This window comes from Anguilla anguilla, chromosome 11, assembly GCF_013347855.1.
Source record: "Anguilla anguilla isolate fAngAng1 chromosome 11, fAngAng1.pri, whole genome shotgun sequence".
NCBI lineage: Eukaryota > Metazoa > Chordata > Actinopteri > Anguilliformes > Anguillidae > Anguilla > Anguilla anguilla.
This window is the reverse complement of record NC_049211.1, coordinates 40,939,448-40,961,293: the sequence shown is the minus strand read 5'-3', so window position 1 is coordinate 40,961,293 and position 21,846 is coordinate 40,939,448. Positions and strand designations below refer to the sequence as shown.

Sequence of the window (21,846 nt, the reverse complement as noted above, 5' to 3'; positions counted from 1 at the left end):
GTGGTGACCAAATAAAGAATACACCAGACAAGTCAAAATTCAATTTCCAAAATGATCTGGCACGGCATTTCAGCCGGAAACCTTGTTCAAGGAGAAACCGAGGTACAGAAACAAAACAAAACCTTTTTCTTTAATAAAACTTATTAACATTGCAGAAGAATTCAAGGCAACGATACAAAAACTGACAAAACACACGGTCCCCAAACGTTACTGGTCATGGTTCAAACAATAACACGGGTGTGCTAGATCAGGTGTTCTCCTGTGTATGGAGATTTTTACATTCATTTTGGCCATTTTCTGTGTCTTAACTCTATTTTCCACACGCGGTTTAGTTTCAGTGGCCAGGTGGCCAGATTTTCAGTAACTGCCACCCCACTAAGGTCATGTGACAGGCTACAATCCAATCAGAGAGAAATGTATCAAATGACGTGTCCAATTAAAAAGTTAGAACAAAAACAGGCAGACACGGGACCAAGTCTGAGACCCACTGTGTGAAAATAAAGGGTTCACTATTAATGAGAAACAATGCACATGGTGTGGGTCAGCACAGATGCTAACGGCAAATGGTAAGAGCATATTTCTCAAGTAAAGAATAATCTTCATAAAAAACATTTGGCAACATGAATATGAAGCTTCATAGGCAAAAAAAACAAACAAAAAAAAAAACTCTAACGTGTTGAGGAAAACTTTTCTGGTCATGGGTGCCGAACGAGCGTTTCCATAATATAGTAAACTTACGAACTGAACGGTCGACTGAACAGTATGTGAACCTGGAAGAAGCATAACCAGTTGCATTTTTCCAGCTCCTCATTTACACAAAAAAAAGATGCAAAAAAAAGTTAGCTTTAAACTAAAATGAGTCGCTTCCCATTTCCAAAAAAATGCCGCCCCCCCCCCCCCCAAAAAAATGTGGAGACGAGGGGCGTTTCTTAACAGGCTGACGGAGTTCGATTAGGAAATGACAAAATCAGAAACTTCAGCTGGGTGGGTCAAAGGGTGCCTGTGCAGATCACTGCTCTCCTTTCAATGTCTTTTATGACAAGAACATCCCCAGCTTGCTTTCAACTTTCGAACGTTTTCCCCAATGTACCCTTCTAGCACTTTTTAGCCAATCACTTTGTTCCTCTATAAGACTCTCACACAGCCAAATGAGTGGGAAAGCCCCCATCCCCAAACCATTTGCACCTCTGAGGTACTACTCTCCTGCCTATACCTCAACACCTCATAGCTGCCCAGTAAGGGTCAATCAGTTTTGGGGTATCGTGGTGATCTGCTCTCAATTGCTTTTTTAGCCAGACTACATATTTGATCAGCCATTGTTGATCATGAGATTGAGATCTGGTCACGAGATATAGTGCAGCTCCAGACTACACAGGTATCCTTGGTGACAAAGTGTGACACAGGAGCGAACCACTACTGGTGTATACGACAGTTCTGAAAATGAACCCAGAGTGACTTATTGGATTTACCATCAGGATGCAGGCACGCCCTCCAGGAATGGAGCAGAACACACCTGATACAGGTCTTCTGGACTCAACTTGTGCATAAATACACACTCGGCACTTCAGTGCGTCAGAACCCTTCAAACAAGCAAGAGTTCCCTTCATTCAGTACCTTGCCAGTTTCGATACTCTTAACAGAAAGACTTTTAATTAAAGTCATAGTCTTACATGCCAGGCCATCTCATAATTAAGATACCCGCTGCCCCCCCTGACAGTCTGTAATGGAAACTGAAGAGCACTTCTAAAAGCACGCCCTTGCTGGCTCTTTCGGTGGGAATCGAGCGAGGGCCCTCTCCATGACCTCGTAGAAGTCATCAGGACCCCGCTGGCGGTGGTTTTTTGGCACAAGTGGGAACCCGGCTAGGAGGTCACTGAGGCACACGTCAGTACTGGAGCTGGCGTCAGTGAGCTGCTGAGGGATTGTGGGATAGCAGACCACATCAGAGCTGGAGCTGGGCTTAAAGGGGCACAGACGGATTGTGGGAGAGCAGTCGGTGCCTGTATCACCTTTAGCTTTTTTGGCGATGGTATCGGTGGTCGAGTCGGGCTCCTCGACAGATGACTGACTCCTCTTTAAGGGGCAGAGGCGGAGAGATTTTTCCGGAACAGGCGCGCTCAGGTTCCTTGGCTTTAGCGAAACGGCGATGACCCGCCTTAGCTCTGCCGTGACGTCGGGGTAGAGGCGTTCCCCCGCCCTCTCTGCCCCCGCCGCGGTCGTCCCGGGACCTTCACCACTCCAAGCCCCGCCCGGGGACCTCCCGCAGTCAGCGAAGGGCAGCCGGACCCTCGGCGCCGGTTCTGAAGAGTCGTCGTCTGGCTCCTCCACGCCGTAGCGACCGTCCATTTCCCCGGGGGAGGCGGGCTCCGGAGGCTCCGCCTCCTGCAGCTCCAGGCTCCGGAACCCCGTCCGCCGCCCCGTCCTGGGGGGCCGGTCTTCCCGGCTCGGTGACTCGAACACCACCCCACGGGGGGTGGAGCACCGGGTCTGGAACCAGGCCGGGCAGGCCGGAGGGGTGGATCCGGACCTGGGCTCCAGCTCCCTGTGGCGCGGCACGGCCATGTAGCGCTGGACCGACTCGGGCACCAGCACGGGCCGCCGCTTCTTCCGGGGGCTGAGGAGGGCGGAGAAGCAGGGGGCGTGGGCCCCCACGATGGGGACGAGGGAGGCGGGGCGCAGGGCGGAGACAAAGTCCTCCAGCTCCTGGTAGGAGGAGTGGTCGGAGTAGGGCACCACGTGCAGGTCGGGGTGGAAGGACTGCGGGGGGCGGCTGGTGGGCAGGATGGCCAGGGTGGGGCGCCTGCGGGTCCAGGCCGCCAGGTTTGCGGCGCGCACCTCGGACCTGTCCACGGCCCGGATGCGACCGGCCCCGGGCTCCGTGGTGAAGACGTCAGGCAGCTCCAGAGCCATCAAAGTCTCCATCCGCTCAGGGCTCACCTCCACCCACGTCCGGAACTCCAGGGCCAGCTCCACCAGCAGAGACTCCTTACCCAGCCTGTACAGTCCTGGAAAGAGCCGCTAAGTAACTATGACACTCGGGGTATGACATTAACATTTTCTACTCAAGCAGCCTCTTAGGCAGGTAACCAACCAGGCTGTGTTGTATTGTTGAAGTTAATGCGGTGGAAGAAATGTTGAAAATGGCTGGTGATTTTTAGAATTCACATCCCTAATTTCATGCACTGATGAGACTAATTTACTGGCTAGAGGACCTCAGCCTTCACTATTTCACAAAATAAAACATTTGATGTAGAAAGGTACTAATAATAATCATAATAAAATGTTTGACTACAAGGCTAAGAGTAAATATTAGAATAATTTCTTTATTTTCTCTCATTTTAATTACGATTAAATCAGCTACAAGATGCCCTTAATGGATAACACTGGTCATTTTCATTGTTTCAGTATTGTCAACACATCCTATGAAAAGACCAAAACCAATAATGTGTACTTTTTACTGAAATAACTTAGTACATACACAGCCATTGATTTTTCAGTGGAGAAGCAGTTTGGGGCGACACCAAAACACTGAAAAGAGTCTAATTGAAGTAAATTTCTGAAGTAAACTTAGTAAAAACTACACAGGCCATGTTTTCCATAATAGGTTGCATTTCCTAAAACTGAAAACGTCTTTCTGAGCTGTGTGTAATGACATCGGTGCACTACTGAAATGAATGGCTTTTAATTCCTGGCTGAACACTAAATGGGGTAGGAGCACGTCAAAAAAGTACGGAGAGTTCGGACAGAAACATTTTCCATTCTGGTATTTTCATAGGACATGTTGATGACTCTGAAAAAATGAAAATTACTGGTGTTATCCTTTAACCACACTGACCTACCATGCGTAGGGCATAATCACAATACGAACAGCACCAAACAAAAGACGGCTACTCGGTGAAGCTACGAGGAACAGAACTGTATTGTCGTCGGCGTTGTGTGGCGACGCGGGGGGGGGGGGGGGGGGGGGGGGGTCTAACCGATGACCACCTCATGCCCGGGGTGAGCGCGGATGAGCTCTTTGATCTGCTGGGTGGCTCTCTGGCGGGACGGGAGGGGGCGGGTGGGGTCGCAGTTGGTGTTGTCCAGGTAGAGCACGTCCACGTGCGTCCCCGCCTGGAGACACGGCTCCCTCAGCATCGCCGGGGTGTAGCGGAAGTCCCCTGCGGAGATACGGCACAGGCCCAAAGGCATCAGCCCGCCCGCGCTTTCTAAAACATTTAATTTAAACTGTAGGGAGAGAAGAGTTCAGTTGGGTAACAATTAAAAAACATGTTAAAATCCCTCCAAGGCCATGTCGGAATCAGCACGTTTGCCTACTATACAACTCGTATGCAACTTGCATACTCAGTAGCAGGCAAGTGCGCCCATTCAGACATGGCCCAGGCTTTGAAAGAGAAAATGGTGGGTCTCGTTGCAACACAACATTGGTTTGTCCCATTCAGGTGCATCAAATGAGACTGTTCCCCACGCTTACCCGTATAGAGAATGGTGCCGAAGTAACCTTCAAAGAGGAACATGACCGACCCGGGACAGTGGTTGGCGTCGATCAGGGACACCGTCATCGTCTCTTTGCCGATGTCATCCAGCGGAAGCATGTGGGCACCGCCTACCTCCAAAGGGTGGATCCATTTCTGCTTCACCTTCAGAGCGGGACGACAGAACCACAGAACAGAAGCACCGGCCATTCCTACAATGCATCACACACTTGGAGCCAAATCCAGCAGACCTGCAACCGCATTGTTCTCTTAATGATGAAATTGTAAAGTTGCTTTTAAATTACCGATAAACATTTCAATTAATTCCTCTTAAATGATGCATGATTTTTCGAATACATTTTTTTATGTAAGCCCAAACACAACAGGGTAAAACACTGGGTTAACATTAATTGGTACACATTCCAATGCATTCTTAGCGAGGTGCATTGCAACGCCTCAATATGTCCCAAATGATGCCTATGTATGTTACAAAAATGTAAATTAGCATCTACCTGCAGTTTTAGTTGAAGAAGCTTAGCTGTGGTGGGAGAGCAGTATATTGGTCGGCTCCAAGTGGAGGTCAGGCCCACGGTATGGTCACTGTGCATATGCGACAGGAAGAACAGGCGGACGTGGCTGCATTTACGCACCTGCCAGAAGTCTACTGCTAGGGGTGTGAAAGGTATAAGTTTCCCGTTCATCGTTGTGGCACAGGCCTCAGCTAACTTACTTCCAAAGTGATACTTAGCTTTAGCAACATAAAAAAGAAATAAATAACTTTAGCACTGCCTGCAAACCAGACACCGGCCGCTATAGGTAGCTACCGACGCGTGTTTTGTGTGTGTACCAGGAATACGCTACTTGGTCATTGCAAGTTTCTAAGTATAGTGAAACAGTAGCAAACTAACACAACTGGTTAGCGACATTCATAGTTCAGTGTAGCGGCTGCTAAGCTGAATGACTTTCTACCGCCAATTAAGTTCACCAATTTACGACACGACAAACACAGCGACACATTCGCTTTTGAAAACGTTAGAAATTCCGCGGACGTATTCGTTAACTATGTGGTTAAAGTCGTTTGGGCTAGCATGCTGGTTAGCTTGCGTTGGCTACTTCAAAACGCTAAATCTAAACATTAAACAGTGGCATAAGTGCATCGCATGGCTTGTTCAAACAAAATCGCTCATTAACTAACGTCAGCTGACAATACGTTTTCTGAATAACGATATATCGCTAGCTGACACTGACCATCCTTTAATTAGCTAAACTAATTAAACCTATCTAACGTCAGCTTTGCAACAATAAATTCGAGAGCTAAGTAAAACTAGCAACATCGTGTCGTGGATAAAAAAAGGAAATAAAAAAGGCAACCAAAAACGAATTCCAATTTGAAGTCAACGTTGATCGTTATATAATGTCTTCTTATCTATTCAATTATCTGAATTATTCAAAATTTCACTTAACGAAAACCTATTCGCATGTACTCTACCGCCATTTTTTCCTTTCCCTGTTCTTCTTCTTCTTCGGTGTAGTTTACCGGGTCTCGTATCCTTGAAAGTTGCATTACTGCCATCTTTCGGAGTAAGTCAACTCCTACAGCTTATTGACTGTCACACTTTCATTAACAGTCCCGTTCCCCGAAGGTAGTTAACAAAACATCTCCTCCCCTGCCCACTAGCACCACACTCCAGTACATTCCTCAATCCTGCTCCTGTTATCGCCAATCTTCCCATCTCCTCCATCATATCCTTCCTTTCCGACCTATATTTATTGCAGTTAATGATAACGTGTTCTACGGTTTCTGGTACCTGACAGATTTCACAAAGACCGGTTGGATGTTTACCTATAAGATGAAGCGTGCTGCGTAAATTGCTGTGTCCTATTTTTAATGTTGATATTACAACCTCCTCTCTTCTGTTTCCTCCCCTCTTTCTTACACTGCCTACTCTATTTTGTATCAGATGTAAATGTCTCCCCCTTCTCTCCTGATCCCAGTGCTGCTGCCATTCTTTATTGAGATTTCCCCACACAATGCCCTTTCCCTCTGATTTTGATAACTTGATATTGATTTCAACACTTCCCTTTTTGACTGCTTCTTTTGCCAACGTATCTGCTCTCTCGTTTCCCGGGATATCTGAATGTGCTGGGACCCACATGAATGTAACATTTTCCTCTTGCCTAACCACTCTTGAATTGGCAAACAAGATTTCATACAGCAGATCCTGGTGATTTCTGGCTGTACCTGTCTTAATACTTGCAATGGCCGACACAGAATCACTACATATTACTATTTTGTTAACCCTACCCCGTTCAGCCCATTCTAATGCCATCAATATGGTAAACAATTCAACAACATACACACTTCGATCAATCCGATGTTCTCTTGCTAATTCCCACTTGGTAACTAGGCACAGCAACTGCAGCCCCTGTCGCATCTGTCTGCGGATCCTTTGATCCATCTGTAACAATCTGAACACTGCCTTTATACTTACAGTCCCTATAGTTATAATATGCACTAAGTCAGCATTCTTATTACTATGCTTAATCTTAAGTAATTCCAGATCTACCCCCACACTTTCTAACTCCCAGACAGGTATAACAGGCCACACCACAGTTTCGCCAAACTCTTTATCATATACTCCCATATCTCTTGCCACTTGATCTCCTGCTCATCCAAAACTTGTTTTTTCCATCCTCTCCTTCTCCCAGCTTGTCTGCAGTGCCCTTTTTGTTGGATGACTATCTCCATGCCCCCTTAGATTAACCCAGTAGTTAGCCACCAGCTGTTTCCGACGCAACCACAGTGGCATTTCATCTGCTTCCACTTGGAGTGCACACACTGGGGAAGTTTTAACTGCTCCTAAACACACTCGTAAAGCCCGAGCTTGTATAACATCTAGGTCCGCCAGCACAGATTTTGCTGCTGATCCATATACGATACTTCCATAGTCTAATCTTGATCTAATTAAGGCTACATAAATATATTTCAGAGATGCTATATCAGCTCCCCACTCCAATCCTGCAAGACACCTCATGACATTTATCACTTTTTTACATTTACTAACAACATATCTAATATGCTCCCTCCATGTTAACCTCATATCAAAATATACTCCCAAAAAACAAAAACTCACAACTTTCTCTAAATTATTTCCATACAATTTCAAATTGCATTCCCTGAGTTTCTTTCTTGTAAAGAGCATAGATTTTGTTTTTTCAACTGAAAATTTAACTCCCCACTTTGTTCCCCACTTTTCAACTTGATTAATTGCATCTTGCACTTTCTTCACTATGTGTTCAACATTTCTCCCTCTTTTCCACAAAGCCCCGTCATCTGCAAACAACGACTTCCCCATATCCATAGGGATATTCATAAATATGCCGTTTATCATGATGGAAAATAAAGTTGGACTTACTACACTTCCCTGAGGTGTCCCGTTTTCCACAACATATTTGGTTGATAACTCTGACCCTATCTTCACCTGAATAGTCCTTCCATCTAAAAAGTCCATAACCCAATTAAACATTTTCCCTCCGACTCCCATTACGTGCAGTTTGATTAGAAGTCCCTCTCTCCATGGCATATCATACGCTTTCTCAACATCAAAAAACACTGCAGCCACTGTCTCTTTATTTACTTGCGCTTTCCTTATTTCATTCTCCAGACACAACATTGGATCCATAGTATTCCTTCCTCTCCTGAATCCACTTTGATACGACGCCACCATATCTCCTTTTTCCAAAAAATACATCAACCTCTCATTTATCATACGTTCCATTAACTTACAAATGTGAGATGTCAAGGCAATTGGTCTATAGTTTCCAGGCCTGCTGGCATCTTTTCCAGGTTTCCTTATTGGAATAATTATCGCCTCCTTCCAGCTCCTTGGCATTCTCCCCTCTTCCCACACTTTATTATACAGTGACAACAATTTCCCCAGACTTCCTACACTCAGATGTTTTAACATGCTATAACATATCTCATCTTTACCCGGTGCTGTCTTTCCTGTTTTATCTAGTGCCCTTTTTAATTCTTCCATGCTGAAAGGTACATTTTGTCCATCATCATTACTATCCTTTCTGCATAAAGCCTCCATATTTTCAGACTTTGTTTTCTCTTTGCCTCTTCTTCCTTCTACTGATAAATTATTGGAGCTATGTACCCTAACAAACGTATTTGCCAATAACTCTGCCTTTTCTTTATTTGTTACTGCAGTCTCATTTCCATCGGTCAGAGCCGGATAACTCCACTCCCTCCTGTCCCCTCCCGTCTTTTTTATCATCCCCCATACTTCTCCCACCTGAGTTGTGTTTCCAATTGTACCACAGTACTTTCTCCAATGTGTCCTTTTTGTCTGTCTTATTATCCTCCTTACTACTGCCTGGGCCTGCTTGTACTGAATCATATGTTGAAAATTATGAGTTCTTTTGACTAGTTTAAACGCCTTATTTCTATTTCTCGCTGCTTCCTTACACTTATCATCCCACCATGGTACCACTTTCTTCTTCATACTACCTTTACTTTTAGAAATGGATTTGAATGCAGCTGTCATTATGCCTTGTTTTATTTTGCTGTCAAGTGACTCTATGTCCATTCTATCATTAACCTGACTTAAATATCTATCACTTCCTTCCAGAAATTTTTCCCAATCAGCTTTCCCAAGGATCCATTTCCCACCTGTGTTCTCTATGGTCAATGATACAGCAATATTTATCTTACACCAGACTGGGTAATGATCACTCCCTATAGTACCTTCTTGATACACTGTCCAATCACACACTGCTGCTATGTTGTTTGACACAAGTGTAAGATCAAGCACAGCCTCTCTCCCTGAATTAACATCTATTCTTGTACTACTGCCATCATTTAAACATACTAAGTTATTTTCATCTAACAACTCTTCTATCACCTGACCATTAGCATCTGTTCTGTCACTCCCTCATAATATGTTATGTCCATTAAAATCACCACACCAAACCGTGCTACTACCATTTTGCCCTTCTATCTCCTCAAGCTTGCTTAACTCTAGCCTTTTGCATGGATTATAGTAATTCACAATCACTAACTCTTTCCTTTCTGCCCACACTTTTACTACCACATACTCTTGCTCATTACCTATACCTATTACTCTGTAAGGGACGCCTTGCTTTACAAAAGTGACACATCCTCCTCCTCCCCCCTCCGTCCTATCTCGCCTCACTGCCACATAGCCATATAAAACAAAATCCAAGTTAGACTTTAACCAGGACTCTTGAATACACACAATGTCTGGTTTTTCTCTCCTACTGGCTACAAACTGCTTGAAATCTTGCCCATTAGCAACCAGGGTTCTCGCATTCCACTCCTTTCCCTGTTTTCCACGCCTTCAAGAGTTACGTTCAACATTGGCATACTCTTTGTCCAATGAGGAAACTGTCACAACACGTGTCCTCACAGTGGGGTTGCCAGATTCACAAAACAGCGCATGAATTCAGAAGAGCAGAGATAAATTTATTTGTGCGCTTTCTGGATTATATATATATTAGGCTATTTCAGTTTGAGTAGGATTTCAACACGTTTTTTGTGTGATAAAGGATACTGTTGATGTATAGGCTACATAAATTTGAGATAATGGTTGGTATAGGGGAAATTACAGGCACGGACAAACAAACAAATGAGGAGCGACGTTGTCCCTCCAGAGGTGTATGTCCGTCCATCCATCCATCCATCCATCCATCCATCTATCATTGTACCCACTTATTCCTGGTCAGGGCCGCGAGGGGTGCTGGAGCTTTCCCCGCATGCATTGGGAAAGAGGCCGGAAAACGCCCTGGACAGTTCGGCAATATATTGCAGGGTGTACACACCATTCACTCACACCTATGGGCAATTTAGAGTCAATCTGCAAGTCTTTGACCTGTTGGAGAAAATCCACACGGACATGGGGAGAACAGGCAAACTCCACACAACGCTGAGATTCACAACCGTGCCACCCTAGAGATATATGCATATACCCTATTTCCCGTATAGTAATAAAAATAGTAAGAAGAAGTATATTTCCACATATAGGCTATGGCAAATGCAACCTGAGACAATGTAAAACGTATGAGCACCATTTAAAAACATATTTCAGTTTTAAATTGTCAGAAAATTCTTTAAAAATGAATTTGTGAACGTGTACAACTCGAGACAAAACATCACTGTATAGGCTGGTTTGGAGTTACTTGAGGTTGTTTTCTTTATTTAAACTAGAAACCTGGACAAGCACTATACCAGACATTGTATAAGGCCAACAGGATGTGAGAAGCTTCTGCATCTAAAATGTCCAAAAGAAATTCAGGAATACTTATCTAGTAACTGAACCATCCCTACCATGGGTATATTCAGGAGATAATAGTACTAACATTATTCAGAGGAATTAATATTCAGTTTTCGAATGGGAGACATTGGATGTTTCCCCAACCTTGTCACAAGACAGTTCCTCACATCATAAATGGCTCATGTGTAATTGAATGAATTACGTGAAAATAATTCAGTTCTGAGAAAAAGTAGATTTATATAACACTAGTGCATCGTTACGTATATTTGCATTGTAAATTTGACATTCCCATATGATTAGGCTAATTTAATTGTTCAGGCCGTCACATTTTCAAACACTTCATTTTTGAAGTCTATAAACTCTTGTAAAATGTAATGATATCTATGGGGATTAAAAATCTGGCAACCATTACAAAACAAGACATGTTTCAAGACTGTCAGGACATGTCTGTAAAACATTCGCGTAAAACATTCGCGTATTTTTTAGGGAAACTCGCGTTTGGTTTGGTGACGAGCCTACTCTTCGGTGGGTACTGGGTTAGTCGAACCTAGTATCTTGCTAAGTGCATACCATTGACTGTATAAAAACAGGAGCATACGCCATCAGACCAGGAAATACTTGACAGAAGCCGGGTAGCTACCTCGCTGTTACCGGCAAGCGAAAGGAAAGCTTGTCATTTTGTGTAGCGCTTGTGGGCTCATATTCACCTAACGTTATTGGTTAAATAACTTCACCAGCGTGTGCCGCCGTTTACTTGCAAGCTGCCAAAGATACGCTACTATGGCACCAAAGGACATACAGCAACAAACGTATGAAATTATCCATTGTCTTTTTGACCAATCTCCAGAAAACAGCGACAAGACAAGTCAAGATATCGAGACGGACTGCCCAGACGACGACGGTGAGAAAGAACGCTAGCTAACACCTAAAATCAAAGTTTAAACTTTAATATAATCTGATCATAAAAAATGGCAGCACTGACTATATGCTGTAGACTGTGGTATGCCATATCGACATTCTACAGAGCATGTAGCCTACATTTTATACAGATTGGTTCAATTTAAGCTGTGTTAGTAGACCGCTAAGTATGTGGCCAGCCAGAAAACGTTCCGACATTTAGGAAAAAAATCTAACCAAAAACTTTGACTTGTCAGATATTGTCCGATTAATATAAATACACGCTAGCTGTGAAGTCAGCAGCATTATCATACTTTTTGGGAAAATGTATTTAAATGCGAAAATGTCTAGCTTAAAATAGTCAAACATTAGACGAATAAATAAAACATCAATATAGATAAATGTTCCCATAGGCTTCCTTTAGGTAGCTAAGGTCATCCGTCATACCGATGTGAAATTGCATTGTTACGCTGATGAGACGAAGATACGCGTTTCTGTTAAGACGGCCGATCAAAATGCCACGAGAGAGACAGACAGACTGCAAGCAATCTAACACAAATGAATGGATGAACAAAAACTTTTAAAAACGAAATGAAGATAAGACAGAGGTACTTGTAGTCGGTCCTAAGTCAAAAAGAGACAAGCTGCTAACAAAGATGGACAGTCAGGCTCAACAAACACAATCTGAAGTCAGAAACCTGGTAGTTATTTTAGATTTCAGAGTAGGCTACACTTTAAATCCCACATAGACAATGTGACTAAGTCTGCATTTGTTCAGATAGCCAAAGTAATGGCTATGTTTTATTAACTCAGCAAGACGGCGAAAAATTGATACATATTGATACGGCATATTAATACGGCATAGTTTGGACTTTTGCAGTGCACTTTTTACCCGCCTGCCCAAGTCTATTGATAGACTCCTAGTTATTCAGAACGCTGTTGCGATAATTCTAATGAAAAGTAACGAAAGAGAACATATTACAAACATCCTTGCTGCTTTACATTGTTTCTTGTAGAATCGATTTTGAAGTCTTGTTACTTGTCTATAAAGCTATTACGGATTTAGCACCTTTTTATATCCAAGATTTCCTGTCGTCTTATGCCCCAACTAGAGCACTCAGATTGTCCCCAACAGGTTTGCTCAACGCACCTGTGGTTAAACACAAAACGTTTTGAGAGTGCCTTCTGCTACAAAGCACCAAAACTCTGGAACACTCCCCCAGAAAGCATTAGAATTCAGCGGGCCATTTAAAAAAAACAAAACAAAAAAACAGCTAAAAACATTTGGCTTTTAATTGATTCCTTTATTCTGCTCTTTATATTGCTTATTCACATTTTATATTTTCATTTTAATATTTAATTGTTTTTCACTTTAATATAGAAATGAAAAAATAATACATTGTATATTTAATTAATATTTTGCAACACATTGTGTTGAAAATTTGTATGAAATGTGCTCTATAAATAAAGGCTGATTGATTGATTGTATGATTCAAATAGAGTTGATTGAGCAACAAGTAATACTTCACTCTAATACTTGCAAAAAATGGTTGTTGTATCGTTATTGTTTGAGTCACCAAAAACATTTGGTGTTTTTGGTGACTCAGTGGGATTAAGTAATAATATAATGTTTTTGTTATCAAGTCAGGTGTGGCCAGTCAGGAGTCAGGCATACTTTTAGATAGCCTAAATATTTTACCAGTGGTTCATCAGTGAGTCTGGCCAAAGAACAGTGTTTGTTTTGGGGATTTACCACTTACAGAAAACCAGCAGCCCTACCTAGGAGGAAGTGATTTGAGTGAACACTCTGCCAAAAAACAAACTAAAAAACAACAACAGCCCTTACACTGCACGTGTATCATACGCTTTATAATTAATGTTGTGGTTGTACACATAAAAGCCTCATTTTAATTGTCCTACAAAGCCAATAGAAGCTTTAAAATGTCTTGTTTTTTTTTTTTTTTTGATAGTGTGGAAGAAAAAATGGCATGGAATTTGCTGGAAGGTTTTTTAGTGTTTGTGTCTGCAGTATCTGATGAAAAACACATTTTCATTGTACAAGAATGTCAAGTGACTCACACATACAAAGCACTGTCTAAGTCATTACTTCAAATCTAGGCTTGTCATTAAAAGTATTGGTATCAAAATGGCGCCAAGTTACAGTGCCTTCGGAAAGCATTCAGACCGCTTCACCTTTGGCACATTTTGTTACGTGACAGTCTTATTTTTAAAATGATTAAATTCATTTTTATTCTCATCAGTCTACACACAATATCACATAATGAAAAAGTGAAAACAGGTTTTTAGACATTTTTGCAAATTTATTAAAAATAAAAAAAATATATCACATTTACACAAGTATTCAGACCCTTTGCTATGAAACTCAAAATTGAACTCAGTGCATCCTGTTTTCATTGATTATACTTGAGATGTATTAAAACTTGTTTGGAGTCCACCTGTGGTAAATTCAATTGATTGGACATGATTTGGAAAGGCACACGCCTGTCTATAGAAGGTCCCACATTTGACAGTGCATGTCAGAGCAAAAAGCCATGAAGTTGAAGGAATTGTCTGTAGACCTCAGAGACAGGATTGTGTCGAGGTACAGATCTGGGGAAGGGTACAAAAAATGTTCTGCGGCATTGAAGGTCCTGAAGAACACGGTGGCCTCGATAATTCGTAAATGGAAGAAGTTTGGAACCACCAGTACTCTTCCTAGAGCTGGTCGCCTGGCCAAACTGAGCAATTGGGGGAGAAGGGCCTTGGTCAGGGAGGTGACTAAGAACCCGACAGCCACTCTGACAGAGCTCCAGAGTTCTTCTGTGGGGATGGGAGAACCTTCCAGAAGGACAATCATCTATGCAGCACTCCACCAATCAGGCCTTAATGGTAGAGTGGCCAGATGGAAGCCACTCCTCAGTCAAAGGCACATGACAGCCTGCTTGGAGTTTGCCAAAGGCACCTAAAGGACTCTCAGACCATGAGAAACAAGATTCTGTGGTCTGATGAAACCAAGATTGAACTCTTTGGCCACAGTGCCAAATGTCATGTCTGGAGGAAACCAGGCGCCGCTCATCACCTGGCCAGTACCATCCCTACGGTGAAGCATGGTGGTGGCGGCATCATGCTGTGGGGATGTTTTTCAGCGGCAGGAACTGGAAGACTTGTCAGGATCGAGGGAAAGATGAACTGAGCAAAGTAAAGAGAGATCCTTGATGAAAATCTGCGGCAGAGCGCTCAGGACCTCAGACTGGCGCGAAAGGTTCACCTTCCAACAGGACAACGACCCAAAGCACACAGTCAAGACAACGCAGGAGTGGCTTCGAGACAAGTCTGTGAATGTCCTTGAGTGGCCCAGCCAGAGCCCGGACGAGAATCCGATCAAACTTCTCTGGAGAGACCTGAAAATAGCTGTGCAGCAACGCTCCCCATCAAACCGGACAGAACTTGAGAGGATCTGCAGAAAAGAATGGGAGAAATATCCCAAATACAGGTGTGCCAAGCTTGTAGTGTCATACCCAAGAAGACTTGAGGCTGTAATTGCTGCCAAAGGTGCCTCAACAAAGTACTGAGTAAAGGGTCTGAATACCTATGTAAATGTGATATTTCCATTTTTTTATCATGAATAAATTTACAAAAAATTTCTAAACCTGTTTTCGCTTTGTCATCATGGGGTATTGTGTGTAGATTGCATGGATTCAATCCTTTTTAGTTTACCATGAATGACAAATAAACGTGTCATATTTTAAATGGAAGCATTTCTAATGGGCTATTGTACATGACAGACCTGTATTGTACATAGGCTAATTGTTTGTATATCGATAGAGGATAGATAGGGCTAGCTAACATTAATTTATAAATGTCGTGTTGTAGGGAAGCTACAGTAGCCTATTAACAAAGTATCGAACAGTAGAAACGGTAGAGCAGTGCATTTGACATTGTCACTTTTTAAGAAGATCAATATTCCCGCCATGAAGAAGTCATTATCTTGTGCTATGCGACGTACCGGACTGAAGTGCAACACTAATTTCTTTTAGTGCATAATTTCACAGCCGTCTGTACTCGTTATACACTCGGTCTGTCATCTTGTTAGCAAAGGTAGCGAACGTCAAAATGCTGAAAGTCGAACCGTTTGAAGTGTGGGCGTAATTAATTTGTATTTCAGAAATATGAATGAGTTTCTGGCAAAGATTATACGGATGCAGAAGCTATAGTTGATATGTTTTATCTTTACTTACCCCGCAATGCTGTGTAATGAATGAGAGGTTTTCTTGAGCGAGATTTGAACCCGGCCTGTCACTCATCCCAATGTGTCATAGGTAGACGCACTGCCCGGTCAGCTGCTAGTAAATTAGACACAGGAACTGTAAAGCTTTGCTCTTTTAAACCAATACACTTCTATATATGTCTAAAATATGTCCAGTAGAGAGAGATATTCTTTGTGGGCGTGCAGCATTTATGATGATGTAATCAGACTCGCAAAATCCCCAAAATTTGGGGCTTTATTGTGTGGACGTGTGAAGTTGTTTATGAATTCTGTCTGTTGAATTGGGGTCAGAAGGTACAGAAATTAATGTTTTTAAGGGCTGTGAATCTGTGGTCATTGTGGTTATTTCTGTGGGGAACCCTGAAAAGTGCCAAACTCTCAGTGCTGTATAGGTATGGGGCATGCCGCCCCGCCAAGGTGTAACTTGGCAGGATGGCATACCTGCCATCCCACTGTTTTAATATGCAGCCTCCTTGATTAGTCTAAAATAAAATCTTTATGATGGTTAAACATTTTTTGCAGATGATTCATTTGACCCCGTTATAATTGCTGATAAACTTCGAGAGGTGGGTGATGAACTTGACGAGCAGGTGATCCACCAGTTTAAGAATGCCTTAAAAAGTTCTTCGCAAATGCAGGTATGGAAATACAGTAATCCTCACAGAACACATTACATTCTGATTTATAGCACACATTGCCATACAAAGGTCAGAGGACCTACTATGAGTTTTGTTTTTTAAAAAAGAAAATATTCTGTTCCACCAGTATCTTAGTTGTCACATTTTTGGATGCTCTTTTGTAAGCGACTGTTAAATTACTAAACTGAAATGTAAATCGTAACAGCCTTTCTGCACAGTCCATATTGTTTAAAGCACGGACCAGATCACAAGCACTTGCGGAATCTGTTGTAGGTGGAGGCGGTCTTCAGAAAGACCGCAGAAATGTTGTGCCATACGTGGATGTCGGAAAGAGGGGAAGTGGCAATGGAGAAACATCTGCTTAGAGCCACGGTCATGCTTGGACTGTACGTGAAGAGGAACTGCCCACGCATGATACCATCCATCCAGGGTGTCATGGCAACCTTCCTCAACACCCGTGTAACCCTGTGGGTTTCCCAGCAGGGTGGCTGGGTGAGTATCCTGCACCATTTTACAGTTGAGGCCAAAAGTTTGCATACGCCTGGGCTAAAGATATTCAGACTCAGTTTTTCACTCCGCACATTTCATGTTGCCATACAGTTCTTTTGGCAAGTCAATAAGGGCATCTACTTTGTTCACATCAAAGGTAATTTTAAAACAATCGATTAGAGACAGATTTATTTCAGTTTTAATTCACTATATCAGAATTCCAGTGGGTCAACATTTTACATACACCAAGTTGACTGTCTCTTTAAACAGTCTGGAAGATTCCAGAAATTGATGTAATGACTTTTTAGAAGCTTCTGATTGGCCAATTGTCATAATTAGGAGTTAATTGGGATTTGATTGGCACATGTGGCTGTATTTAAGGGCCTACCTTTAGAGCCACTGCCTTTTTGCCCTTGAAACCATTGGAAAATCCAAGCAACTCTGCCAAGACCTCAGGAAAAAAAAGTCAAATTCCTCCTTAGGAGCAATTTCAAAACAACTGAAGGTACCACGAGCATCTGTACAAACAATTTTATGCAAATATGAAAATCACAGACACTGCATCGTTCAGGACGGAGCCACAAATTAACTCCCAGGGCTGAATGAACTTTGGTCCGAAAGGTTCAACTGAACCCCAAGACAACAACAAAGGAACTGGTGAAGGAATTGGAGGCATCGGGTACCAAAGTATCAACATCCACCATTAAGAGAATCCTACATCGCCATTGCCTGAAAGATCACGCAGGGAAGACCCTACCCTGAAGACCGGCATAAAAAAGCCAGAATGAAGTTTGCAGGTGATCACCAGGACGAAGACCTAGCCTTTTGGAGGAGTGTTCTCAGATGAAACAAAAATTGAACCATTTGGCCATAATTATCAGCACTATATATGGAGGAAAAAGTGAGGCTTTTAATTCGAAGAACACCATCCTAACTGTGAAGCATGGGGGTGGCAGAATCATGTTGTGGGGAAAAGGGACTGGTGCACTTCAGGAAATAGATGGAATCATGAGAAAGGATGATTATCTAGAAATACTGAAGCAACATTTCAAGACATCAGCTATAAAGTTAAAACTTGGTCGCAACTGGGTCTTTCAGCAGGACAATGATCCTAAGCATTCCTGCAAAGTTGTAACAAAATGGCTTAAAGACAACAAAGTGAAAGTATTGGAGTGGCCATCACAAAGCCCTTACCTGAATCCCATAGAAAATTTGTGGACTGAACTGAAAAAGTGTGTCCGAGCAAGGAGGCCCACAAACCTGACTGAGTTACACCAGTTCTGTCAGGAGGAATGGGCAAAAATTCTGGGAAAGTATTGTGAGAAGCTTGTGGAAGGCTACCCCAAGCGTTTGATTTAAGGTACGCAATTAAAAGGCAATGCCACCAAATACTAACAAAGTGTATGTAAACTTTTGATATAGTACATAAAAGCTGAAATAAATATGTCTCTTAGCTATTATTTTGAAATGACCTCTTATGGAAATAAAATAGATACCCTAGTTGACTTAACACAGGAAATGTATGGTAACATGAAATGTGTGGAGTTGTGACTTTAGCCTAAGTGTATGTAAACTTTTGGCCTCAACTGTAGAGTTGTCTCATTAGCTGTATTTCCATTTATAGATAATGCTTAGTCGATTTATACTGGTATGGTGTGTTTGTGTTATTATAAAGAACTCATTGTAAGTCACCCAAGATGTTAGTCAGCAGTATGACATACGGAACAGAAAGAATGACTCCGCTTTGTGTCACAGTTGTTAACCCATCTTAGGTGCGGCCTCTGTAGAGATGATAGATCTCTGATCACAGCCGGTGTGTATTTGCATTGCTTTGAATTTCTGAATCACGAACACGTGTGCCTTGCGTGTTGTAGAGATGGTGACGTGAATTTGGACCGTTTCAAAGATCACAAGACTGTGTAACGCGCGGTTTATTCATGACGAGGTAGTGACGTACATTTTATCTTAAAAGTTGACTGGCTGTGAGGTAGCAGTTTGTTGTGAAACTGGGCAGCGAATCGAAGGCCTGTACAGGCAAGTTAATGCATGAGTCACTGCTAGGCACAAAGCAAGGGTGGAGTGAGTCTGCAAACGCACTGCATGCAAGTCATTCGGGAAAAAGGATTTCTGTTCTAAAATTAAACTCTTTACTGTGAATGGGGAAACAAAATATGAAAATCCCATACTGTGCATATAGCATTGCATGTACAGGTTTTAGTTTTTGACTGATAGGTTTAAAGCATTCTATGCAGAATTTTTTTGCCTTGCTGTGGTTTTTACAATCAAATAACTCTCTACCTCTGTGTTCAAGTCTGTCCCACTTACCCCCCGAGTACTAGCGGGAGTCACACTGACATGCGAAAGAAACTACTGGTAAATTTTTTCCATCAGTTGTGGGAACACAAGCCGGGCATGCACAAATGATTTGAAAACTGGAGATTCTGGTCTAGAACCAGATGTGTCGCTTTTAATCCTCTCAGCGAACTGCAGCTGTGACATCATGGAGGAAAAGTAATTCTAAGGTTTACCTCTACGTATATTGAACAAGTCCTGTTGGCTTGTCTTTTCGCGTCTGGGCCATTGCTGCATTTAGCTAGCTAACACTCCACTGAGATCTGATCCCAAACCACAGGCTCTGTAGCCACACCCACTCCTCCCCACACAGAAAAGAGTGCCAAGCCCAAAAATGTCCGGGACATTTTGGAATCGCAAACATAAATAATGGTGCAAAAGTGCATAAAGACTGAAATTGCCTGTGCATCATAGATATGCCTTAGCGTAGTTACTTTATAATATTTTCAAGGTAAAATCCTGCATGGAATGCTTTTAAGTTGCACGTATTAAGGGGCATACATATATTATCGTACACTAGGTAGGCTCAATTTGATTGATTGTGAAGGTAATGTTTCACTCAAAACATTAATACAAGTACTAATCTTCTGTACAACCAGCTCTTTTGTTTATATGACTAATTGGTCAACAGCTGTTTGTTCAGTTCGCGGGATAAGGGGTGTAATGAAAGCTCTTAAATCATGCAGTTCTTGGCAACAGTTGTCACATACAAATCTCTCAGTCATAATTAGACCTGCAGTATATCTGGTTTCTTAAATTTGTTGAATATAAAACAATACTCTGGGCTGGGACGGGAACATTTTTTTTTCTTCCTCCAGACGAAGCCTATGCCATGAAATTAACTAACGTATTCGAAAAGCGGAATCGCAGCGTAAGAATTTGATTCATACAGACGCCGGTTTTGGCGGTAAGCTTGCACGATGACCATGGCTCATCGCAGGAAGTGGCATTTCATCCGAATTTTGCCTGATTAGATGCAGCACAAGGCATCGTGCGCTGCTTTTTCTGGAGTGGCACTGAAATCTCTGAGGGCTAACGTTGGTGGATTTCTGGGAAATCATGTGCGCTCATTTCTTTCGACGTGCGATGACTCACTCTTTTTTTTTTCTTCTCCCTTTTTTTCGTCGTCTTTCGCTAGAAGGCGGAGTACGTATTTCTTGGAATGAAGCCGCTAACCACACCGCTACCCGGTTGTAACGTACCATCCAGTAATGAGTTACTCATGTTAAAGAAGACTCATCCCTTCATTTTCCCTCTGATTTTGCCTAATGGGGAAAATAAACCCTGATTCAACATTATTGTATTTTATTGTTCCCTCCAGCTACTCTAAGTTAAAAACATCTTACCAGCTGTGTCATACATTACATCTAAAACATGCCTGTGACTAAGCTATGTGCTGCTACTGCAGACTGTGATTGTGGAGTCACTCAATGAGTCTCTACTGAGAGTGGCTGCTCTCACCCAAAATATGGAAAAACAGATAGGTATGTGCAGTATTTTGCCACATTTCTTGCCAGACACATCAGTTTGCCACAAAATTGATTTTATGGTGAACTTCCCCTGCAAGATTGTCCTTATCCAATGAAAAGGTTAAACTTACCATAAGGCATGAGCATAGATATCCTGTTCCATGGGGATTCTTGCCCTTCACACTAATCACACTCTCAGTGTATAGTCCCTGTGTGCACGTATTGCTAAAATGTGTGCTTCTGTGTCTGGTTGTTTATGTAAAAACACTGCGCTTTGTCAATCTCTGTACATTAATACCCAAGGCTTTCTTCTGGAGTGGTGGACCATTAGGCAGGATCTAGTGGCCAAATCCTGTGTTCATTTCGCGCTTCCTGTGATATTTCATAACTGTCAAACGTCTGACCATGAAAATCTGCCCAGCTCAATCTCCAAAGATCTAACATTAAATTAAATTTGCACATTCATTCAACATATACGTTCTCTCTCTTGCTATTCCCATCAGATTATTTGCAGCAGATATCATATCAGAAATTAACATGAAAGAAGATAATCTACCTAGCCAGCTAACTTGCTAACATACTGTACCCTTAAATTAGCTCGCTGGCTGATGTTTGTTTGCTTGCTAGTGATACATCCAGCATAGGAATTGATCATTCACAGCCCTCAGTGACCCAGCTTATTATTTCTAACGTTAAATTATGGTTGTCTAAACTAAAACCCATTGTCGTAGCTTTTCTCATTTCCTGAAAAGTTGTCCTTTTGGAGATGCAAGTTTTTTTGGTACCAGCGCGGTAAGTTGTGTCCTCACTGACAGCCTGTAGGCCAGTAGTGACAGTATAGATGGACAGGGAAAAAAGCGTACATATCATGTGTTAGTTTAATGTGGTGCTCCAAAATTGGGTTGCAGCAGGCTAATTCAGCTTTCACATCAGTCAGTTCACAAAATGAACCTAAAATCC

The 21,846-nt window shown here is 42.4% G+C and overlaps 1 protein-coding gene across 1 annotated transcript; it reads right to left on the bottom strand.

Moving 5' to 3' along the window:
- Window positions 1-103: 103 nt before the first annotated feature.
- On the bottom strand, window positions 104-5,989 carry dclre1b (DNA cross-link repair 1B). Its single transcript, XM_035380643.1, has 4 exons — window positions 4,988-5,989; window positions 4,475-4,640; window positions 3,978-4,160; window positions 104-3,005 (listed from the first exon to the last, which is right to left on the bottom strand). Exons 1-4 carry the CDS (start codon window positions 5,174-5,176, stop codon window positions 1,744-1,746), a joined length of 1,800 nt encoding a protein of 599 aa, XP_035236534.1. The 5' UTR covers window positions 5,177-5,989; the 3' UTR covers window positions 104-1,743.
- Between the last annotated feature and the right edge of the window lie 15,857 nt (window positions 5,990-21,846).

Excerpts from the sequence above, each read along its gene's own strand:
- dclre1b (XM_035380643.1), bottom strand. The coding sequence starts at position 5,176 with ATGAACGGGAAACTTATACCTTTCACACCCCTAGCAGTAGACTTCTGG. Across the intron at positions 4,161-4,474 it reads CGGCACCATTCTCTATACGG|GGGACTTCCGCTACACCCCG; the intron begins GTAAGCGTGGGG and ends GTATCTCCGCAG. Across the intron at positions 3,006-3,977 it reads CGGGCATGAGGTGGTCATCG|GACTGTACAGGCTGGGTAAG; the intron begins GTTAGACCCCCC and ends GGCTCTTTCCAG.